This window comes from Cryptomeria japonica, chromosome 10, assembly GCF_030272615.1.
Source record: "Cryptomeria japonica chromosome 10, Sugi_1.0, whole genome shotgun sequence".
Taxonomy (NCBI): domain Eukaryota; kingdom Viridiplantae; phylum Streptophyta; class Pinopsida; order Cupressales; family Cupressaceae; genus Cryptomeria; species Cryptomeria japonica.
Window position 1 is genome coordinate 450,595,834 of NC_081414.1, and position 25,546 is coordinate 450,621,379.

At 39.8% G+C, this 25,546-nt stretch overlaps 2 protein-coding genes across 2 annotated transcripts in view; both read left to right on the plus strand.

The window, feature by feature from the left end:
- Positions 1 to 8,665, plus strand: part of LOC131859021 (photosystem II CP43 reaction center protein-like) — a 72,235-nt gene extending 63,570 nt beyond the window's left edge. Inside the window, 1 exon segment of the mRNA XM_059212533.1 lies at positions 8,091 to 8,665. Within this exon segment, the coding sequence (XP_059068516.1) occupies positions 8,091 to 8,665 (575 nt within the window).
- Positions 8,666 to 15,269: 6,604 nt separating this feature from the next.
- LOC131859022 (photosystem II CP43 reaction center protein-like) lies at positions 15,270 to 22,895 on the plus strand. Its single transcript, XM_059212534.1, is given in 2 exon segments — positions 15,270 to 15,297; positions 22,321 to 22,895. Coding segments are annotated over 2 exon segments (603 nt in total).
- The last annotated feature ends 2,651 nt before the right edge of the window (positions 22,896 to 25,546 follow it).

The window sequence follows — 25,546 nt, forward strand, 5'->3', positions numbered from 1 at the left end:
GTAGCGTCAAAATTCCATTTTGATGCACATCATTCTTTGAGAGGCTCATTTAAGAGCTTGTGCCTTGAAAGTCTCAGTTTTGGAGCATCGAAATCAATTTTTGGAGGCACAACAAGGTTTCAAGATGCAAGTCCTGATTCTAGAGTCAATAGCATCAAAATCTGATTTTGGTGCACATTGTGCTCTTAGAACTTCATTTCGAAGCTTGTGCCTCAAAAGCCCTGGTTTCAGATCATCAAAATTAGTGTTTTGAGGAACAACAAAGTTTCAAGATGCAAGCCCCTATTCTAGAGCCAGTGGCATCAAAATTCAAGTTTGATGCACATTGTGCCCTTAGAACCCTATTTTAGAAATTGCACCTCAAAAGCCCCAGTTTTGGATCATCAAAATTGATTTTTGGAGTCACAACAAAGTTTCAAGATGCAAGTCGCGATTATAGAGTCAATAGCATAAAAATCTGATTTTGGTGCACATCGCGCTCTTAAAACCTCAATCAAAGCTTGTGCCCCAAAAGCCCCAGATTCAGAGCATCAAAATCAATGTTTTGAGGCACAACAAGGTTTCAAGATGCAAGCCCCAATTCTAGAGCCAGTAGCATCAAAATCGAACCCTATTTCAGAAATTGTGCCTCAAAAGCCCCAATTTTGGAGGATCAAAATCGATGTTTGGAGGCACAACAAGCTTTCAAGATTGAAGTCCTGATTCTGGAGCCGGTAGCATCAAAATTTGATTTTGACGCACATCATTTTCTTAGAACCTTGTTTTGGAGCTTATGCCTCAAAATCATCGGTTTCGAAGCATCAAAATTAGTGTTTGGAGGCACAACAAGCTTTCGAGACACAAGTCCCTATTCGAGAACCTGTAGTGTCAAAATGTGATTTTGATGCACATCGTGCTCTTAGAAACTCGTTTCGGAGCACGTAGCTCAAAAGCTCCAGTTTCAAAACACCCAAATCAATGTTTAAGGGCACAACAAGGTTTCAAGACACAAGTTCCAATTCTCAAGCTGATAGTATCAAAACATGATTTTGACAAACATGGTGTTCTTAGAGCCTCATTCCGGAGGTTGTGACTCAAAAGCCTCATTTTTGGAACATAAAAATTAGTGTTTGGAGTCACAACAAGGTTTCAAGACACAAGTCCCAATTCCAGAGTGGGTAGAGTCAAAATGTAATTTTGATGTACATCATGCTCTTAGAACCTCATTTCGGAGATTGTGCCTTGAAAGCACTGATTTTGGCACATCAAAATCAATGTTTTGAGGCACAACAAGGTTTGAAGAAACAAGTCCCTATTCTGTGTTGGTATTTTGGTATGGTTTTGTCATTGATGTCAACACCTGCTAAATACACCTACTTTGGAGATCCAGCAACATTCACCGGCAATCAGTAAACTGTTCAACCAATCACCGGTATATGGTTAACCGGGAGGATATAATGTTCACCGGTACCTGCAATGACATGGAAGACACTTGGTAATGTCGAAGACATCATGTGGAAACTTTTCCTTGAAGTAATATCATTTGTATATTCAATAGGTCCAAGTTATCTAGGGTTACACCGGCAGGTTTATCTTTTCCAGATCAGCATGGCACACTATGGAGATGATTTATTATTGTTATAAAAGCATTAAGCCGACATGTTCAATCGGTTATTGCATCGGATATTGTATTATTTGTAAAATGTTTTATTGTAATATCTTGTAGAGCCGACCTACTAAAATTGGTCTTAGGGTATGGTATAAAAATGTAAGATCTTATTTGTAAGATCAAATGTGGAATACGAAAAAGATTTAAGGAAGGATATATGTGAGATCAAGCAGAGATATACACGAAGACATCATTTGAAGGTGAAGTTAGGTTTTTGTAGAAGCATATCAGCATTACACCGATAATGAATCCACCATATGAAGATGTTGTTTTGTGCAATACATTCTCATTGGATTTAACAATCCAACTGTAGTCAGTGTGACTCCCATTTGTGTTTGAGCAGTGAGCTCTAGGCTGTTGGCCTTTCTGCATGTGCAGACCCCTCTTTGTACACTTACTATTTGCAGCAGTATCATCTGATTGTGGGTAAGGTTTCCCATCGTGGTTTTTCCCCTCACAAGGTTTCCACGTACAATTATTTGTGTCATGTGTTGTGGTTGACTTTGTGCTTATGTATCATGCATTAATTCTTACCGGTACAACATTTATTGTTAACACTGTTTACCGCCACATTTAACTGTCTTACCCGTATTAAGCATTAAGTTGGTTAATAAGATTTTGGTTTGAATTTATTAGACAACTGATTCACCCCCCCCCCCCCCCCCCCTCTCAATTGTCCCCGGGACCTACATTCCGGAGCTAGTAGCGTCAAAATTTCATCATTCTTTGAGAAGCCCATTTTAGAGCTTGTGCCTCAAAAGACTCAGTTTTGGAGCATCAAAATCAATGTTTGGAGGCACAACAAGGTTTCAAGATGCAAGTCCTAATTCTAGAGTCAATAGCATCAAAATCTGATTTTGGTGCACATCATGCTCTTAGAACCTCATTTCGAAGCTTGCGCCTCAAAAGCCCTGGTTTTGAATCATCAAAATCAGTGTTTTGAGGCACAACAAGGTTTCAGTAGCATCAAAATTCAAGTTTGATGCACATTTTGCCCTTAGAACCCTGTTTTAGAAATTGTGCCTCAAAAGCCCTAGTTTGGGAGCATCAAAATTGATTTTTGGAGTCACAACAAAGTTTCAAGATGCAAGTCCCAATTATAGAGTCAATAGCGTCAAAATCTGATTTTGGCGCACATCGTGCTCTTAAAACGTCATTCGAAGCTTGTGCCTTAAAAGACCCAGATTCAGAGCATCAAAATCAATGTTTTGAGGCACAAGAAGGTTTCAAGATGCAAGCCCCGATTCTAGAGCCAGTAGCATCAAAATTTAATTTTGATGCACATTGTGCTCTTAGAACCTTGTTTCAGAAATTGTGCCTCAAAAGCCCCAATTTTGGAGCATCAAAATCGATGTTTGGAGGAACAACAAGGTTTCAAGGTGCAAGTCCTGATTCTGGAGCTGGTGGAATAAAAATTTGATTTTGACGCACATCGTGCTCTTAGAACCTTGTTTTGGAGCTTACCTCAAAACCATCGATTTTGAAGCATCAAAATTGGTGTTTGGAGGCACAACAAGCTTTCGAGACGCAAGTCCTTATTCTGGACACAAGTCCCAATTCTCAAGCTGATAGCATCAAAACACTATTTTGACAAACATGGTGTTCTTAGAACCTCATTTCAGAGTTTGTGAATCAAAAGCCTCATTTTTGGAACATAAAAATTAATGTTTTGAGTCACAACAAGGTTTCAAGACACAAGTCCCAATTCCAGAGTGGGTAGAGTCAAAATGCAATTTTGATGTACATCATGCTCTTAGAACCTCATTTCGGAGATTGTGCCTTGAAAGCCCTGATTTTGGCACATCAAAATCAATGTTTTGAAGCACAACAAGGTTCCAAGAAACAAGTCTTTATTCCGGAGCCAGAAGCGTCAAAATTCCATCATTCTTTGAGAAGCTCATTTCAGAGCTTGTTCCTCGAAAGACTCAGTTTTGGAGCATCAAAATCAATGTTTGGAGGCACAACAAGGTTTCAAGATGTAAGTCCTTATTCTAGATTCAATAGCATCAAAATCTGATTTTGGTGCACATCATGCTCTTAGAACCTCATTTCGAAGCTTGTGCCTCAAAAGCCCTAGTTTCAGATCATCAAAATCAGTGTTTTGAGACACAACAAGGTTTCAGTAGCATCAAAATTCAAGTTTGATGCACATTGTGCCCTTAGAACCCTGTTTTAGAAATTGTGCCTCAAAAGCCCAATTTTGGAGCATCAAAATCGATTTTTGGAGTCACAACAAAGTTTCAAGATGCAAGTCCCGATTATAGAGTGAATAGCGTCAAAAACATTTCTTTTGATGCTCCAAAACTGAGTATTTTGAGGAACAAGCTCTGAAATGAGCTTCTCAAAGAACGACGTGCGTCAAAATTTCATTTTGACGCTACTGGATCCGGAATAGGGACTTGTTTCTTGAAACCTTATCGTGCCTCAAAACATTGATTTTGATGTGCCAAAATCGGGGCTTTCAAGGCACAATATCCGAAATGAGGTTCTAAGAGCATGATGTACATCAAAATTGCATTTTGACACTACCCACTCTGGAATTGGGACTTGTGTCTTGAAACCTTGTTGTGACTCCAAACACTAATTTTTATGTTCCAAAAAGGAAGCTTTTGAGTCACAACCTCCGAAATGAGGTTCTAAGAGCACCACGTTTGTCAAAATTGTGTTTTGATGCTATCAGCTTGAGAATTGGGACTTGTGTCTTGAAACCTTGTTGTGCCTTTAAACATTGATTTGGGTGTTTTGAAACTGGTGCTTTCAAGCCGCATGCTCCAAAATAAGTTTCTAAGAGCACGATGTGTATCAAAATCACGTTTTGACACTACAGGCTCCGGAATAGGGACTTGCGTCTTGAAAGCTTGTGGTTCCTCCAAACACCAATTTTGATGCTTCGAAACCGATGATTTTGAGGCATAAGCTCGAAAACAAGGTTCTAAGACCACGATGTGCGTCAAAATCAAATTTTGACGCTACCTTCTCCAGAATAAGGACTTGCATCTTGAAACCTTGTTGTGCCGCCCAACATCGATTTTGATACTCCAAACTCAGTTTTTGAGCATCAAAATCGATGTTTGGAGGCACAACAAGGTTTCAAGATGCAAGTCCTAATTATAGAGTCAAAACCATCAAAATCTGATTTTGGTGCACATCGTGCTCTTAGAACCTCATTTCAAAGCTTGTGCCTCAAAAGCCCTGGTGTCGGATCATCAAAATCAATGTTTTGAGGCACAACAAGGTTTCAAGATGCAAGCCCCTATTCGAGAGCCAGTAGCATCAAAATTCAAGTCTGATGCACATTGTGCCTCAAAAGCCTAGGTTTGGGAGCATAAAAATCGATTTTTGGAGTCACAACAAAGTTTCAAGATGCAAGTCCCGATTATAGAGTCAATAGCGTCAAAATCTAACTTTGGCGCACATTGTGCTCGTAAAACTTCATTCGAAGCTTGTGCCTCAAAAGCCCCAGAATTAGAGCATCAAAATCAATGTTTTGAGGTAAAACAGGGTTTCAAGATGCAAGCTCCGATTCTAGAGCCAGTAGAATCAAAATTTAATTTTGATGCACATTGTGCTCTGAGAACCTTATTTCAGAAATTGTGCCTCAAAAGCCCGAATTTTGAAGCATCAAAATCGATGTTTGGAGGCACAACAAGGTTTCAAGATGCAAGTCCTGATTCTGCAGCCGGTAGCGTCAAAATTTGATTTTGAAGCACATCGTGCTCTTAGAACCTTGTTTTGGAGCTTATGCCTCAAAATCATTGATTTCAAAGTATCAAAATTTGTGTTTGTAGGCACAACAAGCTTTCGAGACGCAAGTCCCTATTCTGAAGCCTATAGTGTCAAAACGTGATTTTGATGCACATCGTGCTCTTAGAAACTCATTTCGGAGCATGTGGCTCGAAAGCACCAGTTTCAAAACACCCAAATCAATGTTTAAAGGCACAACAAGGTTTCAAGACACAAGTCCCAATTCTCAAGTTGATAGAATCAAAACACGATTTTGACAAACATGGTGTTCTTAGAACCTCATTTCGGAGGTTGTGACACAAAAGCCTCATTTTCGGAACATAAAAATTAGTGTTTGGAGTCACAACAAGGTTTCAAGACACAAGTCCCAATTCCAGAGTTGGTAGAGTCAAAAGGCAATTTTGATGTACATCATGCTCTTAGAACCTCATTCCGGAGATTGTGCCTTAAAAGCCCTGATTTTGGTACATCAAAAATAAATGTTTTGAGGCACAACAAGGTTTCAAATACAACTCCCTATTCTGGAGCCAGTAGCGTCAAAATTTCATTTTGACGCACATCATTCTTTGAGAAGCTCATTTGGAAGCTTGTGCCTCAAAAGCCCTGGTTTCAGATCACCAAAATTAGTGCTTTGAGGCACAACAAGGTTTCAAGATGCAAGCCCCTATTCTAGAGCCAGTAGCATCAAAATTCAAGTTTGATGCACATTGTGCTCTTAGAACCCTATTTTAAAAATTGTGCCTCAAAAGCCCCAGTTTTGGAGCATGAAAATCGATTTTTGGAGTCACAACAAAGTTTCAAGCTGCAAGTCCTGATTATAGAGTCAATAGCGTCAAAATCTGATTTTGGCGCACATCGTGCTCTTCAAACCTCATTCGAAGCTTGTGCCTCAAAAGCCCCAGATTCAGAGCATCAAAATCAATGTTTTGAGGCACAACAAGGTTTCAAGATGCAAGCCCCCCGATTCTAGAGCCAGTACCATCAAAATTTAATTTTGATGCACATTGTGTTCTTAGAACCCTGTTTCAGAAATTGTGCTTCAAAAGCCCCAATTTTGGAGCATCAAAATCGATGTTTGGAGGCACGACAAGGTTTCAAGATGCAAGTCCTGCTTCTGGAGCCGGTAGCGTCAAAATTTGATTTTGACGCACATCGTGCTCTTAGAACCTTGTTTTGGAGCTTATGCCTCAAAATCATTGGTTTCGAAGCATAAAAATATGTGTTTGGAGGCAGAACAAGCTTTCGAGTTGCAAGTCCCTATTCTGGAGCGTGTAGTGTCAAAACGTGATTTTGATGCACATCGTGATCTTAGAAACTCGTTTCGGAGCATGTGGCTCGAAAGGACCAGTTTAAAAACACCCAAATCAATGTTTAAAGGCATAACAAGGTTTCAAGACACAAGTCCGAATTCTCAAGCTGATAGCATCAAAACACGATTTTGACAAACATGGTGTTCTTAGAACCTTATTTCGGAGGTTGTGGCTCAAAAGCCTCATTTTTTGAACATAAAAATTAGTATTTGGAGTCACAACAAGGTTTCAAGACACAATTCCCAATTCCAGAGTGGGTAGAGTCAAAATGCAATTTTGATGTACATCATGCGTTTAGAACCTCATTTCAGAGATTGTGCCTTGAAAGCCCTGATTTTGACACATCAAAATCAATGTTTTGAGGCACAACAAGGTTTGAAGAAACAAGTCCCTATTCCGGAGCCAGTAGCATCAAAATCCCATTTTGACGCACATCATTCTTTGAGAAGCTCATTTAAAAGCTTGTGCCTCGAAAGACTTAGTTTTGGCGCATCAAAATCAATGTTTGGAGGCACAACAAGGTTTTAAGATGCAAGTCCTGATTCTAGAGTCAATAGCATCAAAATTTGATTTTGGTGCACATCGTGCTCTTAGAACTCATTTTGAAGCTTGTGCCTCAAAAGCCATGGTTTCGGATCATCAAAATCAGTGTTTTGAGGCACAACAAGGTTTCAAGATGCAAGCCCCTATTCTTGAGCCAGTACCATCAAAATTCAAGTTTGATGCACATTGTGCCCTTAGAACCCTGTTTTAGAAATTGTGCCTTAAAAGCCCCAGTTTTGGAGCCTCAAAATTGATTTTTGGAGTCACAACAAAGTTTCAAGATGCAAGTCCCGATTATATAATCAATAGCGTCAAAATCTGATTTTGGTGCACATCGTGCTCTTAAAACCTCATTCGAAGCTTGTGCCTCAAAAGTCCCACATTCAGAGCATCAAAATCAATGTTTTGAGGCACAACAAGGTTTCAAGACAAAAGTCCCAATTCTCAAGCTGATAGCATCAAAACAAGATTTTGACAAACGTGGTGTTCTTAGAACCTCATTTCGAAGGTTGTGACTCAAAAGCCTCATTTTTGGAACATAAAAATTAGTGTTTGGATTCACAACAAGGTTTCAAGACACACGTCCCAATTCCAGAGTGGGTAGAGTCAAAATGCAATTTTGATGTACATCATGCTCTTAGAACCTCATTTCGAAGATTGTGCCTGGAAAGCCCTAATTTTGGCACATCAAAATCAATGTTTTGAGGCACAACAAGGTTTCAAGAAACAAGTCCCTATTCCGGAGCCAGTAGCATCAAAATTCCATTTTGACGCACATCATTCTTTGAGAAGCTCATTTCAGAGCTTGTGCCTCGAAAGACTCAGTTTTGGAGTATCAAAATCAGTTTTCATTGCTTGTTGTTTTGTTTGGTTTAACAATACAGCTTATCCCAGTGAGTTCTATGGACCTACCGGCCCAGAGGCCTCTCAAGCACAAGCATTTACTTTTCTAGTTGCAGACCAACGTCTTGGAGCTAGTGTGAGGTCTGCCCAAGGGCCTACTGGTTTAGGTAAATATCTTATGCGTTCTCCTACTGGAGAAATTATTTCTGGAGGGGAAACGATGCATTTTTTGGATCTTCGTGCTACCTGGTTGGAACCTCTAAGAGGTCCTAATGGTTTGGACCTGAGTAAGCTAAAAAAAGACATACAACCTTGACAAGAATGACGTTTAGCAGAATATATGACTCATGCTCCTTTAGGTTCTTTAAATTCTATGGGTGGTGTAGCTACCGAGATTAATGCGGTCAATTATGTCTCACCTCGAAGTTGGTTAGCCACCTCTCATTTTGTTCTAGGAGTTTTCTTTTTCGTAGGTCATTTGTGGCATGCAGGAAGAGCTCGTGCAGCTGCAGCAGGATTTGAAAAAGGAATTGATCATGATTTTGAACCCGTTCTTTCCATGTCCCCTCTTAATTAAACCAGAGATAAAACTAGATATTATCTTTATTGATCAATGTTTCAAGATGCAAGTCCTGATTCTAGAGTAAAATACATCAAAATCTGATTTTGGTGAACATCGTACTCTTAGAACCTCATTTCAAAGCTTGTGCCTCAAAAGCCCTGGTTTCGGATCATCAAAATCAATGTTTTGTGGGACAACAAGGTTTCAAGATGAAAGCCCCTATTCTAGAGCCAGTAGCATCAAAATTCAAGTTTGATGCACATTGTGCCCTTAGAACCCAGTTTTGGAGCATCAAAATCGATTTTTGGAGACACAACAAAGTTTCAAGATGCAAGTCTCGATTATAGAGTCAATAGCGTCAAAATCTGATTTTGGCGCACATCGTGCTCTTAAGACCTCATTCGAAGCTTGTGCCTAAAAAGCCCCAGACTCAGAGCATCAAAATCAATATTTTGAGGCACAACAAGGTTTCAAAATTCAAGCCCCGATTCTAGAGCCAGTAGCATCAAAATTTAATTTTGATGCACATTGTGCTCTTAGAACCCTGTTTCAGAAATTGTGCCTCAAAAGCCCAAATTTTGGAGCATCAAAATCGATGTTTAGAGGCACAACAAGGTTTCAAGATGCAAGTCCTGATTCTGGAGCCGGTAGCATCAAAATATGATTTTGATGCAAATCGTGCTTTTAGAACCTTGTTTTGGAGCTTATGCCTCAAAATCATCGGTTCCAAAGCATCAAAATTGGTGTTCGGAGGCACAACAGGCTTTCGAGACGCAAGTCCCTATTCTGGATCCTACAGTTTCAAAACGTGATTTTAATGCACATCATGCTCTTAGAAACTCGTTTTGGAGCATGTGGCTTGAAAGCACCAGTTTCAAAACATGCACAAAAAGGTTTCAAGATGCAAGTCCTGATTCTGGAGCCGGTAGCGTCAAAATTTGATTTTGACGCACATCATGCTCTTAGAACCTTATTTCGGAGGTTGTGACTCAAAAGCCTCATTTTTGCAACATAAAAATTAGTTTGGAGCTTATGCTTCAAAATCATCGGTTTCGAAGCATCAAAATTGGTGTTTGCAGGCACAAAAAGCTTTCGAGACTCAAGTCCCTATTCCGGAGCTTGTAGTGTCAAAACCTGATTTTGATGCACATCATGCTCTTAGAAACTCGTTTCAGAGCATGTGGCTCGAAAGCACCAGCTTAAAAACACCCAAATTAATGTTTAAAGGCACAACAAGGTTTCAAAATACAAGTCCCAATTCTCAAGCTAATAGCATCAAAACACGATTTTGACAAACGTGGGGTTCTTAGAACCTCATTTCTGAGGTTGTGAATCAAAAGCCTCATTTTTGGAACATAAAAATTAGTGTTTGGAGTCACAACAAGGTTTCAAGACACAAGTCCCAATTCCAGAGTGGGTAGAGTCAAAATGCAATTTTTATGTACATCATGCTCTTAGAACCTCATTTCGGAGATTCTGCCTTGAAAGCCCTGATTTTGGCACACCAAAATCAATGTTTTGAGGCACAACAAAGTTTCAAGAAACAAGTCCCTATTCTGGAGCCAGTAGCGTCCATTTTAACGCACATCATTCTTTGAGAAGCTCATTTCAGAGCTTGTGCTTTGAAAGACTTAGTTTTGGAGCATCAAAATCTGATTTTGGTGCACATTGTGCTCTTAGAACCTCATTTCGAAGCTTGTGCCTCAAAAGCCCTGGTTTCAGATCATCAAAATAAGTGTTTTGAGGCACAATAAGGTTTCAAGATGCAAGCCCCTATTCTAGAGGCAGTAGCATCAAAATTCAAGTTTGATGCACATTGCCCTTAGAACCCTGTTTTAGAAATTGTGCCTGAAAAGCCCCAGTTTTGGAGCATCAAAATCGATTTTTGGAGTCACAACAAAGTTTGAAGATGCAAGTCCTGATTATAGAGTCAATAGTGTCAAAATCTGATTTTGGCGCACATCGTGCTCTTAAAATCTCATTCGAAGCTTGTGCCTCAAAAGCCCCAAATTCAAAGCATCAAAATGAATGTTTTGAGGCACAACAAGGTTTCAAGATGCAAGCCCCGATTCTAGAGCCATATTGTGCTCTTAGAACCTTGTTTCAGAAATTGTGCCTCAAAAGCCCCAATTTTGGAGCATCAAAATCGATGTTTGGAGGCACAACAACGTTTCAAGATGCAAGTCCTGATTTTGGAGCCGGTAGGGTCAAAATTTGATTTTGACGCACATCGTGCTCTTAGAACCTTGTTTTCAAGCACATGCCTCAAAATCATCGGTTTCGTAGCATCAAAATTGGTGTTTGGAGGCACAATAAGCTTTCGAGATGCAAGTCCCTGTTCCGGAGCCTGTAGTGTCAAAACGCGATTTTGATGCACATCATGCTCTTAGAAACTCGTTTCGGAGCATGTGGCTCGAAAGCACCACTTTCAAAACACCCAAATCAATGTTTAAAGGCACAACAAGGTTTCAAGACACAAGTCCCAATTCTCAAGCTGATAGCATCAAAACACGATTTTGACAAACATGGTGTTCTTAGAACCTCATTTCGAAGGTTGTGACTCAAAAGCCTCATTTTTGTAACATAAAAATTAGTGTTTGGAGTCACAAGCAGGTTTCAAGACACAAGTCCCAATTCCAGAGTGGGTAGAGTCAAAATGCAATGTTGATGTACATCATGCTCTTAGAACCTCATTTCGGAAATTGTGCCTTGAAAGCATTGATTTTGGCACATCAAAATCAACATTTTGAGGCACAACAAGGTTTCAAGAAACAAGTCCCTATTCCGGAGCCAGTAGCGTCAAAATTCCATCATTCTTTGAGAAGCTCATTTCAGAGCTTGTGCCTCAAAAGACTCAGTTTTGGAGCATCAAATTCAATGTTTTGAGGCACAACAAGGTTTCAAGATGCAAGTCCTGATTCTAGAGTCAATAGAATCAAAATCTAATTTTGGTGCACATAATTCTCTTAGAACCTCATTTCGAAGCTTCTGCCTAAAATTCCATTTTGACACACATCATTCTTTGAGAAGCTCATTTCAGAGCTTGTGCCTTGAAAGACTCAGTTTTGGAACATCAAAATCAATGTATGGAGGCACATCAAGGTTTCAAGATGCAAGTCCTGATTCTAGAGTCTATAGCATCAAAATCTGATTTTGGTGCACATCGTGCTTTTCGAACCTCATTTCGAAAGCTTGTGCCTCAAAAGCCCTAGTTTTGGATCACCAAAATGAGTGTTTTGAGGCACAACAAGGTTTCAAGATGCAAGCCCCTATTCTAGAGCCAGTAGCATAAAAATTCAAGTTTGATGCACATTGTGCCCTTAGAACCCTGTTTTAAAAATTGTGCCTCAAAAGCCCCAGTTTTGGAGCATCAAAATCAATTTTTGGAGTCACAACAAAGTTTCAAGATGCAAGTCCCGATTATAGAGTCGATAGCGTCAAAATCTGATTTTGGCGCAGATCGTGTTCTTAAAACCTCATTCGAAGCTTGTGCCTCAAAAGCCCTCGTTTCGGATCATCAAAATCAGTGCTTTGAGGCACAACAAGGTTTCAAGATGCAAGCCCCTATTCTAGAGCTAGTAGCATCAAAATTCAAAATTGATGCACATTGTGCCCTTAGAACCCTGTTCCAGAAATTGTACCTCAAAAGCCCCAATTTTGGAGCATCAAAATTGATGTTTGGAGGCACAACAAGGTTTCAAGATCTAAGTCCTGATTCTGGAGCCGGTAGCCTCAAAATTTGATTTTGACGCACATCGTGCTCTTAGAACCTTGTTTTGGAGCTTATGCCTCAAAATCATCGGTTTTGAAGCATCAAAATTGGTGTTTGGAGGCACAACAAGCTTTTGAGATGCAAGTCCCTATTCTGGAGCCTGTAGTGTCAAAAGGTGATTTTGATGCACATCGTGCTCTTAGAAACTCGTTTTGGAGCATGTGGCTCGAGAGCACTAGTTTCAAAACACCCAAATCAATGTTTAAAGGCACAATAAGGTTTCAAGACACAAGCCCCAATTCTCAAGCTGATAGCATCAAAACACGATTTTAACAAACGTGGTGTTCTCAGAATCTCATTTCTGGAAGATAAAAATTAGTGTTTGGATTCACAACAATGTTTCAAGACACAAGTCCCAATTCCAGAGTAGGTAGAGTCAAAATGCAATTTTGATGTACGTCATGCTCTTAGAACCTCATTTCGTAGATTGTGCCTTGAAAGCCCTGATTTTGGCACATCAAAATCAATGTTTTGAGGCACAACAAGGTTTCAAGAAACAAGTCCCTATTCTGTTGCCAGTAGCATCAAAATTCCATTTTGACACACATCATTCTTTGAGAAGCTCATTTTAGAGCTTGTGCCTCGAAAGACTCAGTTTTGGAGAATCAAAATCAATGCTTGGAGGCACAACAAGGTTTCAAAGGTTGTGTCTCAAAAGCCCTGGTTTCAGATCATCAAAATCAGTGTTTTGAGGCACAACAAGGTTTCAAATTGCAAGCCCCTATTCTAGAGCCAGTAGCATCAAAATTCAAGTTTGATGCACATTATGCCCTTAGAACCCTGTTTTGGAAATTGTTCCTCAAAAGCCCCAGTTTTGGAACATCAAAATCAATTTTTCGAGTCACAACAAAGTTTCAAGATGCAAGTCCCGATTATAGAGTCAATAGCGTCAAAATCTTATTTTATCGCACATCGTGCTCTTAAAACCTCATTCGAAGCTTGTGCCTCAAAAGCCCCAGATTCAGAGCATCAAAATCAATGTTTTGAGGCACAACAAGGTTTCAAGATGGAAGCCCTGATTCTAGGACCAGTAGCATCAAAATTTAATTTTGATGCACATTGTGCTCTTAGAACCCTATTTCAGAAATTGTGCCTTCAAAGCTCCAATTTTGGAGCATCAAAATCGATGTTTGGAGGCACAACAAGGTTTCAAGATGCAAGTCCTGATTCTAGAGCCGGTAGCGTCAAAATTTGATTTTGACACACATCGTGCTCTTAGAACCTTGTTTTGGAGGTTATGCCTCAAAATCATAGGTTTTGAAGCATCAAAATTGGTGTTTGGAGGCACAACAAGCTTTCGAGACGCAAGTCCCTATTCTGGAGCTTGTAGTGTCAAAACGTGATTTTGATGCACATCGTGCTCTTACAAACTCGTTTCGGAGCATGTGGCTCGAAAGCACTAGTTTCAAAACACCTAGATCAATCTTCAAAGGCACAACAAGGTTTCAAGACCGCAATTCTCAAGCTGATAACATCAAAACACGATTTTGACAAACATGGTGTTTTTGAGGTTGTGACACAAAAGCCTCATTTTTGGAATATAAAAATTAGTGTTTGGAGTCACAACAATGTTTCAAGACACAAGTCCCAATTCTAGAGTGGGTAGAGTCAAAATGCAATTTTGATGTACATCATGCTCTTATAACCTCATTTCGGAGATTGTGCCTTGAAAGCCCTGATTTTCGCACATCAAAATCAATGATTTGAGGCACAACAAGGTTCCAAGAAACAAGTCCCTATTCCAGAGCCAGTAGCGTCAAAATTCCATTTTGATGCACATCATTCTTTGAGAAGCTCATTTAAGAGCTTGTGCCTCGAAAGTCTCAGTTTTGGAGCATCGAAATCAATTTTTGGAGGCACAACAAGGTTTCAAGATGCAAGTCCTGATTCTAGAGTCAATAGCATCAAAATCTGATTTTGGTGCACATTGTGCTCTTAGAACTTCATTTCGAAGCTTGTGCCTCAAAAGCCCTGGTTTCAGATCATCAAAATTAGTGTTTTGAGGAACAACAAAGTTTCAAGATGCAAGCCCCTATTCTAGAGCCAGTAGCATCAAAATTCAAGTTTGATGCACATTGTGCCCTTAGAACCCTATTTTAGAAATTGTGCCTCAAAAGCCCCAGTTTTGGATCATCAAAATTGATTTTTGGAGTCACAACAAAGTTTCAAGATGCAAGCCGCGATTATAGAGTCAATAGCATAAAAATCTGATTTTGGTGCACATTGCGCTCTTAAAACCTCAATCGAAGCTTGTGCCCCAAAAGCCCGAGATTCAGAGCATCAAAATCAATGTTTTGAGGCACAACAAGGTTTCAAGATGCAAGCCCCGATTCTAGAGCCAGTAGCATCAAAATCAAACCCTGTTTCAGAAATTGTGCCTCAAAAGCCCCAATTTTGGACATTGTGCTCTTAGAACCCTGTTTCAGAAATTGTGCCTCAAAAGCCCCAATTTTGGAGGATCAAAATCGATGTTTGGAGGCACAACAAGGTTTCAAGATTGAAGTCCTGATTCTGGAGCCGGTAGCATCAAAATTTGATTTTGACGCACATCATTTTCTTAGAACCTTGTTTTGGAGCTTATGCCTCAAAATCATCGGTTTCGAAGCATCAAAATTAGTGTTTGGAGGCACAACAACAAGCTTTCGAGACACAAGTCCCTATTCGAGAGCCTGTAGTGTCAAAATGTGATTTTGATGCACATCGTGCCCTTAGAAACTCGTTTCAGAGCATGTGGCTCAAAAGCTCCAGTTTCAAAACACCCAAATCAATGTTTAAAGGCACAACAAGGTTTCAAGACACAAGTTCCAATTCTCAAGCTGATAGTATCAAAACATGATTTTGACAAACATGGTGTTCTTAGAGCCTCATTCCGGAGGTTGTGACTCAAAAGCCTCATTTTTGGAACATAAAAATTAGTGTTTGGAGTCACAACAAGGTTTCAAGACACAAGTCCCAATTCCAGAGTGGGTAGAGTCAAAATGTAATTTTGATGTACATCATGCTCTTAGAACCTCATTTCGGAGATTGTGCCTTGAAAGCACTGATTTTGGCACATCAAAATCAATGTTTTGAGGCACAACAAGGTTTGAAGAAACAAGTCCCTATTCTGTGTTGGTATTTTGGTATGGTTTTGTCATTGATGTCAACACCTGCTAAATACACCTACTTTGGAGATCCAGCAACATTCACCGGCAATCAGTAAACTGTTCAACCAATCACCGGTATATGGTTAACCGGGAGGATATAATGTTCACCGGTACCTGCAATGACATGGAAGACACTTGGTAATGTCGAAGACATCATGTGGAAACTTTTCCTTGAAGTAATATCATTTGTATATTCAATAGGTCCAAGTTATCTAGGGTTACACCGGCAGGTTTATCTTTTCCAGATCAGCATGGCACACTATGGAGATGATTTATTATTGTTATAAAAGCATTAAGCCGACATGTTCAATCGGTTATTGCATCGGATATTGTATTATTTGTAAAATGTTTTATTGTAATATCTTGTAGAGCCGACCTACTAAAATTGGTCTTAGGGTATGGTATAAAAATGTAAGATCTTATTTGTAAGATCAAATGTGGAATACGAAAAAGATTTAAGGAAGGATATATGTGAGATCAAGCAGAGATATACACGAAGACATCATTTGAAGGTGAAGTTAGGTTTTTGTAGAAGCATATCAGCATTACACCGATAATGAATCCACCATATGAAGATGTTGTTTTGTGCAATACATTCTCATTGGATTTAACAATCCAACTGTAGTCAGTGTGACTCCCATTTGTGTTTGAGCAGTGAGCTCTAGGCTGTTGGCCTTTCTGCATGTGCAGACCCCTCTTTGTACACTTACTATTTGCAGCAGTATCATCTGATTGTGGGTAAGGTTTCCCATCGTGGTTTTTCCCCTCACAAGGTTTCCACGTACAATTATTTGTGTCATGTGTTGTGGTTGACTTTGTGCTTATGTATCATGCATTAATTCTTACCGGTACAACATTTATTGTTAACACTGTTTACCGCCACATTTAACTGTCTTACCCGTATTAAGCATTAAGTTGGTTAATAAGATTTTGGTTTGAATTTATTAGACAACTGATTCACCCCCCCCCCCCCCCCCTCTCAATTGTCCCCGGGACCTACATTCCGGAGCTAGTAGCGTCAAAATTTCATCATTCTTTGAGAAGCCCATTTTAGAGCTTGTGCCTCAAAAGACTCAGTTTTGGAGCATCAAAATCAATGTTTGGAGGCACAACAAGGTTTCAAGATGCAAGTCCTAATTCTAGAGTCAATAGCATCAAAATCTGATTTTGGTGCACATCATGCTCTTAGAACCTCATTTCGAAGCTTGCGCCTCAAAAGCCCTGGTTTTGAATCATCAAAATCAGTGTTTTGAGGCACAACAAGGTTTCAGTAGCATCAAAATTCAAGTTTGATGCACATTTTGCCCTTAGAACCCTGTTTTAGAAATTGTGCCTCAAAAGGCCTAGTTTGGGAGCATCAAAATTGATTTTTGGAGTCACAACAAAGTTTCAAGATGCAAGTCCCAATTATAGAGTCAATAGCGTCAAAATCTGATTTTGGCGCACATCGTGCTCTTAAAACGTCATTCGAAGCTTGTGCCTTAAAAGACCCAGATTCAGAGCATCAAAATCAATGTTTTGAGGCACAAGAAGGTTTCAAGATGCAAGCCCCGATTCTAGAGCCAGTAGCATCAAAATTTAATTTTGATGCACATTGTGCTCTTAGAACCTTGTTTCAGAAATTGTGCCTCAAAAGCCCCAATTTTGGAGCATCAAAATCGATGTTTGGAGGAACAACAAGGTTTCAAGGTGCAAGTCCTGATTCTGGAGCTGGTGGAATAAAAATTTGATTTTGACGCACATCGTGCTCTTAGAACCTTGTTTTGGAGCTTACCTCAAAACCATCGATTTTGAAGCATCAAAATTGGTGTTTGGAGGCACAACAAGCTTTCGAGACGCAAGTCCTTATTCTGGACACAAGTCCCAATTCTCAAGCTGATAGCATCAAAACACTATTTTGACAAACATGGTGTTCTTAGAACCTCATTTCAGAGTTTGTGAATCAAAAGCCTCATTTTTGGAACATAAAAATTAATGTTTTGAGTCACAACAAGGTTTCAAGACACAAGTCCCAATTCCAGAGTGGGTAGAGTCAAAATGCAATTTTGATGTACATCATGCTCTTAGAACCTCATTTCGGAGATTGTGCCTTGAAAGCCCTGATTTTGGCACATCAAAATCAATGTTTTGAAGCACAACAAGGTTCCAAGAAACAAGTCTTTATTCCGGAGCCAGAAGCGTCAAAATTCCATCATTCTTTGAGAAGCTCATTTCAGAGCTTGTTCCTCGAAAGACTCAGTTTTGGAGCATCAAAATCAATGTTTGGAGGCACAACAAGGTTTCAAGATGTAAGTCCTTATTCTAGATTCAATAGCATCAAAATCTGATTTTGGTGCACATCATGCTCTTAGAACCTCATTTCGAAGCTTGTGCCTCAAAAGCCCTAGTTTCAGATCATCAAAATCAGTGTTTTGAGACACAACAAGGTTTCAGTAGCATCAAAATTCAAGTTTGATGCACATTGTGCCCTTAGAACCCTGTTTTAGAAATTGTGCCTCAAAAGCCCAATTTTGGAGCATCAAAATCGATTTTTGGAGTCACAACAAAGTTTCAAGATGCAAGTCCCGATTATAGAGTGAATAGCGTCAAAAACATTTCTTTTGATGCTCCAAAACTGAGTATTTTGAGGAACAAGCTCTGAAATGAGCTTCTCAAAGAACGACGTGCGTCAAAATTTCATTTTGACGCTACTGGATCCGGAATAGGGACTTGTTTCTTGAAACCTTATCGTGCCTCAAAACATTGATTTTGATGTGCCAAAATCGGGGCTTTCAAGGCACAATATCCGAAATGAGGTTCTAAGAGCATGATGTACATCAAAATTGCATTTTGACACTACCCACTCTGGAATTGGGACTTGTGTCTTGAAACCTTGTTGTGACTCCAAACACTAATTTTTATGTTCCAAAAAGGAAGCTTTTGAGTCACAACCTCCGAAATGAGGTTCTAAGAGCACCACGTTTGTCAAAATTGTGTTTTGATGCTATCAGCTTGAGAATTGGGACTTGTGTCTTGAAACCTTGTTGTGCCTTTAAACATTGATTTGGGTGTTTTGAAACTGGTGCTTTCAAGCCGCATGCTCCAAAATAAGTTTCTAAGAGCACGATGTGTATCAAAATCACGTTTTGACACTACAGGCTCCGGAATAGGGACTTGCGTCTTGAAAGCTTGTGGTTCCTCCAAACACCAATTTTGATGCTTCGAAACCGATGATTTTGAGGCATAAGCTCGAAAACAAGGTTCTAAGACCACGATGTGCGTCAAAATCAAATTTTGACGCTACCTTCTCCAGAATAAGGACTTGCATCTTGAAACCTTGTTGTGCCGCCCAACATCGATTTTGATACTCCAAACTCAGTTTTTGAGCATCAAAATCGATGTTTGGAGGCACAACAAGGTTTCAAGATGCAAGTCCTAATTATAGAGTCAAAACCATCAAAATCTGATTTTGGTGCACATCGTGCTCTTAGAACCTCATTTCAAAGCTTGTGCCTCAAAAGCCCTGGTGTCGGATCATCAAAATCAATGTTTTGAGGCACAACAAGGTTTCAAGATGCAAGCCCCTATTCGAGAGCCAGTAGCATCAAAATTCAAGTCTGATGCACATTGTGCCTCAAAAGCCTAGGTTTGGGAGCATAAAAATCGATTTTTGGAGTCACAACAAAGTTTCAAGATGCAAGTCCCGATTATAGAGTCAATAGCGTCAAAATCTAACTTTGGCGCACATCGTGCTCGTAAAACTTCATTCGAAGCTTGTGCCTCAAAAGCCCCAGAATTAGAGCATCAAAATCAATGTTTTGAGGTAAAACAGGGTTTCAAGATGCAAGCTCCGATTCTAGAGCCAGTAGAATCAAAATTTAATTTTGATGCACATTGTGCTCTGAGAACCTTATTTCAGAAATTGTGCCTCAAAAGCCCGAATTTTGAAGCATCAAAATCGATGTTTGGAGGCACAACAAGGTTTCAAGATGCAAGTCCTGATTCTGCAGCCGGTAGCGTCAAAATTTGATTTTGAAGCACATCGTGCTCTTAGAACCTTGTTTTGGAGCTTATGCCTCAAAATCATTGATTTCAAAGTATCAAAATTTGTGTTTGTAGGCACAACAAGCTTTCGAGACGCAAGTCCCTATTCTGAAGCCTATAGTGTCAAAACGTGATTTTGATGCACATCGTGCTCTTAGAAACTCATTTCGGAGCATGTGGCTCGAAAGCACCAGTTTCAAAACACCCAAATCAATGTTTAAAGGCACAACAAGGTTTCAAGACACAAGTCCCAATTCTCAAGTTGATAGAATCAAAACACGATTTTGACAAACATGGTGTTCTTAGAACCTCATTTCGGAGGTTGTGACACAAAAGCCTCATTTTCGGAACATAAAAATTAGTGTTTGGAGTCACAACAAGGTTTCAAGACACAAGTCCCAATTCCAGAGTTGGTAGAGTCAAAAGGCAATTTTGATGTACATCATGCTCTTAGAACCTCATTCCGGAGATTGTGCCTTAAAAGCCCTGATTTTGGTACATCAAAAATAAATGTTTTGAGGCACAACAAGGTTTCAAATACAACTCCCTATTCTGGAGCCAGTAGCGTCAAAATTTCATTTTGACGCACATCATTCTTTGAGAAGCTCATTTGGAAGCTTGTGCCTCAAAAGCCCTGGTTTCAGATCACCAAAATTAGTGCTTTGAGGCACAACAAGGTTTCAAGATGCAAGCCCCTATTCTAGAGCCAGTAGCATCAAAATTCAAGTTTGATGCACATTGTGCTCTTAGAACCCTATTTTAAAAATTGTGCCTCAAAAGCCCCAGTTTTGGAGCATGAAAATCGATTTTTGGAGTCACAACAAAGTTTCAAGCTGCAAGTCCTGATTATAGAGTCAATAGCGTCAAAATCTGATTTTGGCGCACATCGTGCTCTTCAAACCTCATTCGAAGCTTGTGCCTCAAAAGCCCCAGATTCAGAGCATCAAAATCAATGTTTTGAGGCACAACAAGGTTTCAAGATGCAAGCCCCCCGATTCTAGAGCCAGTACCATCAAAATTTAATTTTGATGCACATTGTGTTCTTAGAACCCTGTTTCAGAAATTGTGCTTCAAAAGCCCCAATTTTGGAGCATCAAAATCGATGTTTGGAGGCACGACAAGGTTTCAAGATGCAAGTCCTGCTTCTGGAGCCGGTAGCGTCAAAATTTGATTTTGACGCACATCGTGCTCTTAGAACCTTGTTTTGGAGCTTATGCCTCAAAATCATTGGTTTCGAAGCATAAAAATATGTGTTTGGAGGCAGAACAAGCTTTCGAGTTGCAAGTCCCTATTCTGGAGCGTGTAGTGTCAAAACGTGATTTTGATGCACATCGTGATCTTAGAAACTCGTTTCGGAGCATGTGGCTCGAAAGGACCAGTTTAAAAACACCCAAATCAATGTTTAAAGGCATAACAAGGTTTCAAGACACAAGTCCGAATTCTCAAGCTGATAGCATCAAAACACGATTTTGACAAACATGGTGTTCTTAGAACCTTATTTCGGAGGTTGTGGCTCAAAAGCCTCATTTTTTGAACATAAAAATTAGTATTTGGAGTCACAACAAGGTTTCAAGACACAATTCCCAATTCCAGAGTGGGTAGAGTCAAAATGCAATTTTGATGTACATCATGCGTTTAGAACCTCATTTCAGAGATTGTGCCTTGAAAGCCCTGATTTTGACACATCAAAATCAATGTTTTGAGGCACAACAAGGTTTGAAGAAACAAGTCCCTATTCCGGAGCCAGTAGCATCAAAATCCCATTTTGACGCACATCATTCTTTGAGAAGCTCATTTAAAAGCTTGTGCCTCGAAAGACTTAGTTTTGGCGCATCAAAATCAATGTTTGGAGGCACAACAAGGTTTTAAGATGCAAGTCCTGATTCTAGAGTCAATAGCATCAAAATTTGATTTTGGTGCACATCGTGCTCTTAGAACTCATTTTGAAGCTTGTGCCTCAAAAGCCATGGTTTCGGATCATCAAAATCAGTGTTTTGAGGCACAACAAGGTTTCAAGATGCAAGCCCCTATTCTTGAGCCAGTAGCATCAAAATTCAAGTTTGATGCACATTGTGCCCTTAGAACCCTGTTTTAGAAATTGTGCCTTAAAAGCCCCAGTTTTGGAGCCTCAAAATTGATTTTTGGAGTCACAACAAAGTTTCAAGATGCAAGTCCCGATTATATAATCAATAGCGTCAAAATCTGATTTTGGTGCACATCGTGCTCTTAAAACCTCATTCGAAGCTTGTGCCTCAAAAGTCCCACATTCAGAGCATCAAAATCAATGTTTTGAGGCACAACAAGGTTTCAAGACAAAAGTCCCAATTCTCAAGCTGATAGCATCAAAACAAGATTTTGACAAACGTGGTGTTCTTAGAACCTCATTTCGAAGGTTGTGACTCAAAAGCCTCATTTTTGGAACATAAAAATTAGTGTTTGGATTCACAACAAGGTTTCAAGACACACGTCCCAATTCCAGAGTGGGTAGAGTCAAAATGCAATTTTGATGTACATCATGCTCTTAGAACCTCATTTCGAAGATTGTGCCTGGAAAGCCCTAATTTTGGCACATCAAAATCAATGTTTTGAGGCACAACAAGGTTTCAAGAAACAAGTCCCTATTCCGGAGCCAGTAGCATCAAAATTCCATTTTGACGCACATCATTCTTTGAGAAGCTCATTTCAGAGCTTGTGCCTCGAAAGACTCAGTTTTGGAGTATCAAAATCAGTTTTCATTGCTTGTTGTTTTGTTTGGTTTAACAATACAGCTTATCCCAGTGAGTTCTATGGACCTACCGGCCCAGAGGCCTCTCAAGCACAAGCATTTACTTTTCTAGTTGCAGACCAACGTCTTGGAGCTAGTGTGAGGTCTGCCCAAGGGCCTACTGGTTTAGGTAAATATCTTATGCGTTCTCCTACTGGAGAAATTATTTCTGGAGGGGAAACGATGCATTTTTTGGATCTTCGTGCTACCTGGTTGGAACCTCTAAGAGGTCCTAATGGTTTGGACCTGAGTAAGCTAAAAAAAGACATACAACCTTGACAAGAATGACGTTTAGCAGAATATATGACTCATGCTCCTTTAGGTTCTTTAAATTCTATGGGTGGTGTAGCTACCGAGATTAATGCGGTCAATTATGTCTCACCTCGAAGTTGGTTAGCCACCTCTCATTTTGTTCTAGGAGTTTTCTTTTTCGTAGGTCATTTGTGGCATGCAGGAAGAGCTCGTGCAGCTGCAGCAGGATTTGAAAAAGGAATTGATCATGATTTTGAACCCGTTCTTTCCATGTCCCCTCTTAATTAAACCAGAGATAAAACTAGATATTATCTTTATTGATCAATGTTTCAAGATGCAAGTCCTGATTCTAGAGTAAAATACATCAAAATCTGATTTTGGTGAACATCGTACTCTTAGAACCTCATTTCAAAGCTTGTGCCTCAAAAGCCCTGGTTTCGGATCATCAAAATCAATGTTTTGTGGGACAACAAGGTTTCAAGATGAAAGCCCCTATTCTAGAGCCAGTAGCATCAAAATTCAAGTTTGATGCACATTGTGCCCTTAGAACCCAGTTTTGGAGCATCAAAATCGATTTTTGGAGACACAACAAAGTTTCAAGATGCAAGTCTCGATTATAGAGTCAATAGCGTCAAAATCTGATTTTGGCGCACATCGTGCTCTTAAGACCTCATTCGAAGCTTGTGCCTAAAAAGCCCCAGACTCAGAGCATCAAAATCAATATTTTGAGGCACAACAAGGTTTCAAAATTCAAGCCCCGATTCTAGAGCCAGTAGCATCAAAATTTAATTTTGATGCACATTGTGCTCTTAGAACCCTGTTTCAGAAATTGTGCCTCAAAAGCCCAAATTTTGGAGCATCAAAATCGATGTTTAGAGGCACAACAAGGTTTCAAGATGCAAGTCCTGATTCTGGAGCCGGTAGCATCAAAATATGATTTTGATGCAAATCGTGCTTTTAGAACCTTGTTTTGGAGCTTATGCCTCAAAATCATCGGTTCCAAAGCATCAAAATTGGTGTTCGGAGGCACAACAGGCTTTCGAGACGCAAGTCCCTATTCTGGATCCTACAGTTTCAAAACGTGATTTTAATGCACATCATGCTCTTAGAAACTCGTTTTGGAGCATGTGGCTTGAAAGCACCAGTTTCAAAACATGCACAAAAAGGTTTCAAGATGCAAGTCCTGATTCTGGAGCCGGTAGCGTCAAAATTTGATTTTGACGCACATCATGCTCTTAGAACCTTATTTCGGAGGTTGTGACTCAAAAGCCTCATTTTTGCAACATAAAAATTAGTTTGGAGCTTATGCTTCAAAATCATCGGTTTCGAAGCATCAAAATTGGTGTTTGCAGGCACAAAAAGCTTTCGAGACTCAAGTCCCTATTCCGGAGCTTGTAGTGTCAAAACCTGATTTTGATGCACATCATGCTCTTAGAAACTCGTTTCAGAGCATGTGGCTCGAAAGCACCAGCTTAAAAACACCCAAATTAATGTTTAAAGGCACAACAAGGTTTCAAAATACAAGTCCCAATTCTCAAGCTAATAGCATCAAAACACGATTTTGACAAACGTGGGGTTCTTAGAACCTCATTTCTGAGGTTGTGAATCAAAAGCCTCATTTTTGGAACATAAAAATTAGTGTTTGGAGTCACAACAAGGTTTCAAGACACAAGTCCCAATTCCAGAGTGGGTAGAGTCAAAATGCAATTTTTATGTACATCATGCTCTTAGAACCTCATTTCGGAGATTCTGCCTTGAAAGCCCTGATTTTGGCACACCAAAATCAATGTTTTGAGGCACAACAAAGTTTCAAGAAACAAGTCCCTATTCTGGAGCCAGTAGCGTCCATTTTAACGCACATCATTCTTTGAGAAGCTCATTTCAGAGCTTGTGCTTTGAAAGACTTAGTTTTGGAGCATCAAAATCTGATTTTGGTGCACATTGTGCTCTTAGAACCTCATTTCGAAGCTTGTGCCTCAAAAGCCCTGGTTTCAGATCATCAAAATAAGTGTTTTGAGGCACAATAAGGTTTCAAGATGCAAGCCCCTATTCTAGAGGCAGTAGCATCAAAATTCAAGTTTGATGCACATTGCCCTTAGAACCCTGTTTTAGAAATTGTGCCTGAAAAGCCCCAGTTTTGGAGCATCAAAATCGATTTTTGGAGTCACAACAAAGTTTGAAGATGCAAGTCCTGATTATAGAGTCAATAGTGTCAAAATCTGATTTTGGCGCACATCGTGCTCTTAAAATCTCATTCGAAGCTTGTGCCTCAAAAGCCCCAAATTCAAAGCATCAAAATGAATGTTTTGAGGCACAACAAGGTTTCAAGATGCAAGCCCCGATTCTAGAGCCATATTGTGCTCTTAGAACCTTGTTTCAGAAATTGTGCCTCAAAAGCCCCAATTTTGGAGCATCAAAATCGATGTTTGGAGGCACAACAACGTTTCAAGATGCAAGTCCTGATTTTGGAGCCGGTAGGGTCAAAATTTGATTTTGACGCACATCGTGCTCTTAGAACCTTGTTTTCAAGCATATGCCTCAAAATCATCGGTTTCGTAGCATCAAAATTGGTGTTTGGAGGCACAATAAGCTTTCGAGACGCAAGTCCCTGTTCCGGAGCCTGTAGTGTCAAAACGCGATTTTGATGCACATCATGCTCTTAGAAACTCGTTTCGGAGCATGTGGCTAGAAAGCACCACTTTCAAAACACCCAAATCACTGTTTAAAGGCACAACAAGGTTTCAAGACACAAGTCCCAATTCTCAAGCTGATAGCATCAAAACACGATTTTGACAAACATGGTGTTCTTAGAACCCCATTTCGAAGGTTGTGACTCAAAAGCCTCATTTTTGTAATATAAAAATTAGTGTTTGGAGTCACAAGTAGGTTTCAAGACACAAGTCCCAATTCCAGAGTGGGTAGAGTCAAAATGCAATGTT